The sequence below is a fragment of the Trachymyrmex septentrionalis genome, unplaced genomic scaffold (assembly GCF_001594115.1).
Source record: "Trachymyrmex septentrionalis isolate Tsep2-gDNA-1 unplaced genomic scaffold, Tsep1.0 scaffold62, whole genome shotgun sequence".
Lineage (NCBI taxonomy): Eukaryota > Metazoa > Arthropoda > Insecta > Hymenoptera > Formicidae > Trachymyrmex > Trachymyrmex septentrionalis.
Window position 1 is genome coordinate 1,057,691 of NW_017305800.1, and position 7,241 is coordinate 1,064,931.

A 7,241-nucleotide genomic window follows, 5' to 3' on the forward strand; every position below is an offset into this window, starting at 1 on the left:
ATATGTAGGTAGATTATTTATTAAAATCCGTTTTGTATAATATATTTTATATATTAATATAATGATCGAACATTTGTTCTTAAATTTTACGAATATTGTAACGCCAGTTTGATGACAGGAGAAATATGTTATAAAAGAGATTTATGGAAGACCTACGTTATCACTTGTATTCGTATCACTATTGATAAAGTACTTGAAAATAAATATTAACTGACGTAAAGTCCCATCATAAAATATGGGGCCAAATAGACGATCCAGAGTGACTCACCTTTTGTACGATGAGCGGTGTGCCAAAATCCTTGCCGCCTTGCAAACGGAAACCCCAGGGGGATCCATCGAACCTGGACAGCTTGACGCCGATCAGTTGTGCCATATCACTGTCTTGCCCGAACTTGTCGCCTGTATGTCGAGGTAAATGATCGTATGAACGGTGAACGGTCTCGAACTCGACGAACTGTCGACGGCTATCGGTGGACGAGCCCTTAGCTCGGCTCAGCTATCCTGGAGGTATCGCGATGCACCACTGACAATTGGGTCGACAATGTCCGTTTGTTGGCCGTTTGTGTATACGTACTTTATAAAAGGGGGGTATATGTATCGCGCTCTCTCGAGTGGAACGTGAAACGGACACGTACGTTCCCTGAAGAACGCGCAGACCGGAGTAAAGGTATATAAGAGGCGCCGAGGACGGTCAGTCGGGCAGCGGGGCCTCCTCCGTCCTCGCCACGCGATTCGGAACGAAGAGGAGGAGTACGAGAGCGCGGAAGGAAAGGGAAGGAACAGCAGGAGGGAGACGGCAGGAAGAAGGAGGGAAATGCGTGGATAGTGGACAGCTGGCGGGGATAGAGAGAGAGAGAGGAAGAGAGATCCATTTATTATTATATGTTCTGGCAGAAATCTCTCCGGACTGCGACGATATCGTGAAAATGAATGACGAAATTTCATTAAAAGAGTATTAAGTTCCGACCAATTTCAAAATCGGCACTTGGACTTCCCCGACAGAACGGTTTGAACTTTGAACTCGATTCTGAAATTGTTCGGAAAGAAGATATCCGGATTCGGCTACGATAACGAAATAAAAGAACGATTTCTTATTACGGAAAGAGGAACAAAAAAAGTCAATTACTTCTCCTTACAATGCAAATTGTTTCGCTGGAATCTTAATGAACTGTACAAATTCTTTGGATCACGATCATCTTTGTCGCAAAGTTACGAAGCGAAGACAGTTGGGTTCTGAAATAAGGTCGCGGAATAACAGTCTGCAACGGAATGCGATTGAGCGACGTCCTAAATAGAGACTAAAGAACCAAGCTGTAGCAAGCGAGTGAAAGAGAAAATTAAACGTTCTCTTAATTAATGATTAAAATAATAGATTGAATTTATTTATAAGTTAATCTAGCCCGACTGTATGAATAAATCATGTCTTTTATTCCATTATAAAATTCCCAGAATTCTGTCGACCGAACGTGTCCACAGACGTTGCATCCGGTGCATCGTGCAAGGTGCTTCTTACACCGCGACGATGGGAATCAAGGGGCGGAAGATGTAGGCAATAAGATATAATGCCGGGGTAGAAAGAGGACGACTAGATTGCAGGAAAAGGATGGAACAAGATCGGGAATGTCGAGTCGACCATCTCGATGACCATGATAAAAAGATCGCGCAAGCATTTTGCGCCTTTTCCGTTCCTTTTTGTTATTAATTACGTCACTCTCTCTCTCTTTCTCTCGCTCTTTCTCTCTCCTCTTCCCCCTCTTCCCCCCCCCCTCTCTCTCTCTCTTTGTTCGACGTGGTCCAATTATTTTAAAGGTGATATGACAATTTATGAATGAAATTTCGATACTACTAAATACTAATTAATTAAAAAAAAAATTTCTAAACATTTTCTTTATTGCACAAAGTCTTGTTTTGTCTTACTATTTATAAAGATCTATACATATAGTTATTTATGAATCAATTAAAATTAAAAATTCCAAGCTTTTTTAGAAACTAATTAAAATATAAAGGAAAGAGAGTTTTATTTTTTCAAGAGTTATATTATTCTCTCTTGATTATTTTATTTTTTTAAATTTATTCCCATATCTCTTGAAAGGCAAACTATTTTTATTTATTTATTGTTGATGTGTATTTATTCTTAGAATATGATGATATTCCGGTTCTTTATACATATCGGAATGAAAATTAATCTCTAAGTATAGATGAGAATCATTTAATATTCTTCATATATACTTGTAAAAGTAATGAAAACTTAAACATGTTAAAATTTAAACATATTAAAAAATACGTATAAAATTGTATAGAGCTGAAGAAATAAACTGTTGTATAAATGAGAATTATGTATTCAGGGTTAAAATGCGTGTATAAAAAGGAATTGAATTTGTAAAATATATGAGCATGTTTGGAATTTCTTTGCATCTCGAAGGCTATCTTCCAATGCATGAGAACATAATATAAAATGGATCTAGTCATCGTCGTCGATAGGTCGCGTAGGAGGTCATGAATGGAAACTCGTTAAATAAATCCTAGCGCTGTCACATGCTTCCCATTAAATCTCTTGGCAATCAGATATGAGTTTATCGAATTTATTGAAATTGACGCGCGGCAAAAACATATGAATGAATCGTATTTATCGAAGAAAAGAGAATGTTCTCCTTATATTCCTCCGTATAACTGAAAAAGACTCATATGACTTTTTTATCTTACATTAACATTAATAACAGACGAGAGAGTACAAATTGCATTATGCTTAAATATAGTTAGAACAAAATGCATTTTTTCCATGCGTAATACAATTAATATAACGTGTGAGTTCGAAAAATCGCAGACAGGACACCTTGATGGACGCACCCGTGCTCGCGGCGACTGCATTCTGCGCCGGTGGCGGTCACGAGGGCGCGAACTAGTTCGTGAATCATGCTTAGAATGCTTTACATAAATTGCTCGAGGCCGACGTCACGATCGGAGAACCCTAAGCGAGCAAGAGTGAGAGGAAGAGAGAGAGAGGGGGGGAGGGGGAGGGGGGAGGGAGAGAGGAAAGTAAAAGAGAGAGATAGAGAAGGAGAAAACTAAAAAGAAGTTCATCGGCCAGGAAGGCAGACGTGACTCAGCCCATGCGTACGCATACGCAAGACGCGGATAACAGGGACCTCGGAAACCCCGGAAAGGAGAAAGTATGCTCCGCGACTCATCCGCGAATTTCCGAGCGAGCGGACGATCGCGGTCACTTGGAAATTTGCCTTTCTAGGTCTACTTCAATTATCACGTGGTCCGTGAGATCCAGCAATTCGGAGATCCAACAATCGCCGCGGTTAATCCGCATTGAGTGGAATGCCGATTCCGGCACGTACAGTGGGAAACAACGGTACACAGGACGTATCCAACCGCTCCGAGAAATTAATGAAAATTAATGGTGACAGGTGATGTTATCGGTTCCCGCATATAACAAGTATATATATGCGGTTAGACAAACGCATCCTTCAGCTCATACTATACTAATAATTTAGTGTCCTCTTATTAGCGAATGGATGCGAACACAAATGTCAATACAGAGTGAAACGGACGGAACGCCACTTTCACGTACTTCACTTTCTAAATCACTTTCCTTGAGAATCAATTAATTACTAGGCACAACTACGCACCTGCTAAGTACCTCATCACACCTGATTATTAAGCGATGTGTATATGATATGAATATAGAAACATGTATTGTTGATAAAAAAAAAAGTAATTAATGCCATATTTTGAGGAGCATAATGCTTGATTTTATTCTGATAGGTATAAGATTTCTTGATTTTGCAATTTATTATAGACAAGTGTATGGTATCAAGACATAGTCACAGTTGCGCAAATTAATGTTTGTTAGACTTTAAACATTTAACCCTGTTGATTCATTCAAATTTACTATTGATTATATCATTTAAATCGATATGATTAAAAAGTTTTAAAAAATAAAATATAAAAAAATGTTTGAAAAAAAGGATTTTACATTAACAGACAAAGTGATCAAAATATTGGAGAAAAAGTTTTTAAATAAATTATTAGTAAGAAAATAAATTAATACATTTTGGATCAAATAGATCCAAACAGCAGGGATAAATGTTTACTGAATTAATTGATCTGAATGTAAATTTATCCAGAAATGGCTGTAGATCTCTTTATTGCGGAGAAAATCTTTCTCGAGGCGGTTTGAATGCAAACGTACTTATACGCACACGTGCTTAGAATTATTACAACCACATTGTATTGATGATAGTAGCGATAACATTCTTCAGACGCGATTAACATGCCAGATAATTATATTTCTAATAATTTCTAGTGGTTTTCTTGAACTTTTAAGGTACGTAGATTTAACACATTCTTCAAATATACATAAATTTCTCGCGTATACTATCATATTACATTCTGATCATTTATAATCGCTTTTGCATTAGTGACTGACGCTTCGAGCGCTCCTGTCGTCTATAATACTCAACGCCGGTGATTTCTGAAAATAAATTAAGAAATAAAATTTTCCTTTTCCCTTGATTAGTATAATAATATTGATAGTAATCTTAAATTATCTACTTAATTTTATAATTTGATTGAATTATTACGGACTAAATACTTGAAGTTGTTTACTCACAGACAGATCACATCATCTGTTTAATTTTAATTAATTTAAAATAAGATAAAATGTAATTTGTATAGGATCAAATAACATAATTATACAGGGATGACAATGATTAATTGGCAATGTCTGCTACCAACTTCATTAAAATGTTTCCGTAAACACATTTAAAATCGCTTCGGAAATATTTTGGTTGTCACGGTTTTACAATTAATTATCATCACCTCCATTCTGCCTAAGCGATTTATATCGACAGCCGTGAAAAATTACAAAGAGAGGCTTACAACTCTTTCGATTATATCTTCCGCCGCATTGACTTTAGCGGGTCTGACGGGGATACCCCTTTTCGGTTCTCGCTCCATTTTATGAATCATCTTATAAACACTCGAATTCATCAGGTAATCATAATTTGGTAAATTCGTCTTCTCATACTTCTTGAAGTTCACTCTGTACAATCGATTAATTTAATACCTTTTAGAACAGTCGCAACATCTTTCTTGAGATTTCTTTCCATCCTGTAGTACAATTTTGAAATTCGTTTTGAAATTGTTTTGAATAAAATTATACTTACCCCATTGCTTTACCACGAATAACTTCCGCCTGGCAGGTCAACACTTCCGCTATCATCTCATCGTTGAAGAAATCATTCGGGCATCTCCATCGGCGACCTTGCGTAAGTTCGAGTTGCTTAGCCTGCGGCCACAGTTCTTGCGAATGCTTTTTGCCTTTCTTGTGCACCCTTTCCTGAAAATTAGAACGTAACAAGTTTAATGGTTTTGCTCGAATTTGAATGTTCATCATGCATCAATCGCGTAAAAGGAAACAAAATTACGAAATTTACGACACGTATAAACTATTTTAATATCAATATAGAAATCGATTTAGAGATGATACAGGAACGATAAATTCACAAAATAGGAATATCAACCGTAAAAATGATACATATTTTCATTCATCGTGCATTTATGCAATTAACTCATTAAGGATTTTAAAACAGGGTAAACTTTCATCAATATTTAACGAGTTTGTAATTTTTTAGCACGAATAATATAAAGAGGAATCATTTCATCCTAAGACACAGATCATTCTATTCGGGTACCTGAAGTTCCTGTATAACTTGGTCTTTTGGTGACAGTTTAGGATCTGGTTCGAAACTTCCTATAATGTAGCATTGTTGTATTTTATAATATTGTTTTATATCTAACTCAAACATAATGCGAAAAATAATATTTTAATATCGCAAAATTTTACGCACTTATAAAGTTATTACACTACACTGTTTAATTATAGTGTTTTCGCAAAATTTGAGACCAATACAGAATTCATGCACCAATATAAGTAATACTTATAGTTACCGTGCGATGGTGCTGGACTGGGCGATTTTAGAACTTTAGTTTCATAAGAGACGATAAATTTCTTCACTCTACTTCCTTCCTCCGCGCTCTTCACGGAAATCATACCGTCCAGTTCTTTCGTCTCCGCTTCCTCTTCCTCCATTTCCCCCTCGTCATCACTGGACTCGATCACTTGCGGCGTTGACCTCGATGACGTCCTTCGCTCCAAACACGCAATCTCTTCGATGTAATCGTAAGTCTCCGTAAATTCTTCGTCCTCTTCGTCAGTATCCTCCTCCTGCTGCTTCAACTCCTCCTCGTCCTTTTGTCGCAGCATGCTATTCTCTTCTGAATGAAATGAATTTAAAATTACAAATTAAAAAAAATTTCAAGTATTCTTTATTTAATCTAGGTTTTATTTTCATACTTGAATTGATCTAAATATGAATGAGTCAAATTTTTTTTTAAATGCAAGATATCGAAACAGTTTTATTTGAAAAAAATATTTAATTTTAATAGAATGCAATCTCATTTTTTAATTTAATCATTTTTTAATCATTTTTTAATTTAACATTGACGTGAGAATTGGCATCTATTCAAAATCGAAGTCACATAGCGACGAAACTCGAAAATATGCCTAGAGAATAATCGTCAAGGTCCGCTCTGGCTATTTTGAACACGATTATGAATCTCGGTCACCTGACAACCCGCGGCATCCACCGTTTCCGTTGCCAAAGGATCGCTGTACGCCACTAAGTTCCATGATCATGTGCAGTTGCTCGGACACGATCTTCAGGTGATTTTCGATTTCACTTGGTAGCTGCTTCAGAGCGAGCAATTGTCGCTGCACGTTCTCCAATTGTTGCTCGAGGCTGATCTCCGTGGATACCAGTTGCTTGATCTTCTCTTTGTTATTGGTTTTTACTGCCACCGGATCTGATATGGAGACGCTCGAATCTTCCTCGGCTACTGTTTGCTCGTCCTGCGTTAATCTTGCCTTACAAGATTCGGGACGATCCTCCTCCTTGAACTCTGGTCTTTCTTTTGCTTCGATCTCGTCGACCTCGTCGCTTTTCTTTTCTTCTGTTTCTTCTGCCTTTGATGCGGGACGTGAATCAGATTTTCCCTCTTGCTCTGCCCTGCATACGAACTCTTGTGTCGCTGAAGTTGTTGTCTAAATTGTGAGAAAAATTTAAATTATAGAGAATATACTGGATAAAAGTATGTTTGTTATTAAAAGATTTTTTTTTATATTATTATATGAAAGGATTTCATCTCCGAATGATTTACTTTTTAAGTCA

The 7,241-nt window shown here is 36.9% G+C and overlaps 2 protein-coding genes across 12 annotated transcripts in view; both read right to left on the reverse strand.

Moving 5' to 3' along the window:
- Nucleotides 1-773, reverse strand: part of LOC108752844 (PDZ and LIM domain protein Zasp) — a 34,964-nt gene extending 34,191 nt beyond the window's left edge. For 3 of the 7 annotated variants that reach the window (XM_018493983.1, XM_018493980.1, XM_018493986.1), the window contains exon 1: nt 269-773. In XM_018493983.1, coding sequence (XP_018349485.1) covers nt 269-373 — 105 coding nt within the window. In that variant the 5' untranslated portion in view covers nt 374-773. The remainder of the gene's footprint in view (nt 1-268) is intronic. The other 4 variants (XM_018493985.1, XM_018493984.1, XM_018493981.1 and 1 more) reach the window with 3 other exon arrangements.
- A 3,362-nt stretch (nt 774-4,135) lies between these two features.
- LOC108752845 (interaptin-like) overlaps nt 4,136-7,241 on the reverse strand; it is a 12,882-nt gene continuing 9,776 nt past the window's right edge. Inside the window, exons 7-12 of one of the 5 annotated variants that reach the window (XM_018493989.1) lie at nt 6,640-7,111; nt 5,962-6,288; nt 5,706-5,764; nt 5,178-5,350; nt 4,891-5,053; nt 4,136-4,483 (exon numbers count right to left, since the gene is read on the reverse strand). In XM_018493989.1, the coding sequence (XP_018349491.1) occupies nt 4,427-4,483; nt 4,891-5,053; nt 5,178-5,350; nt 5,706-5,764; nt 5,962-6,288; nt 6,640-7,111 (1,251 nt within the window). In that variant the 3' untranslated portion in view covers nt 4,136-4,426. Of the gene's footprint in view, nt 4,484-4,890; nt 5,054-5,177; nt 5,351-5,705; nt 5,765-5,961; nt 6,289-6,639; nt 7,115-7,241 lie in introns of those variants that run through there. The other 4 variants (XM_018493990.1, XM_018493988.1, XM_018493991.1 and 1 more) reach the window with 4 other exon arrangements.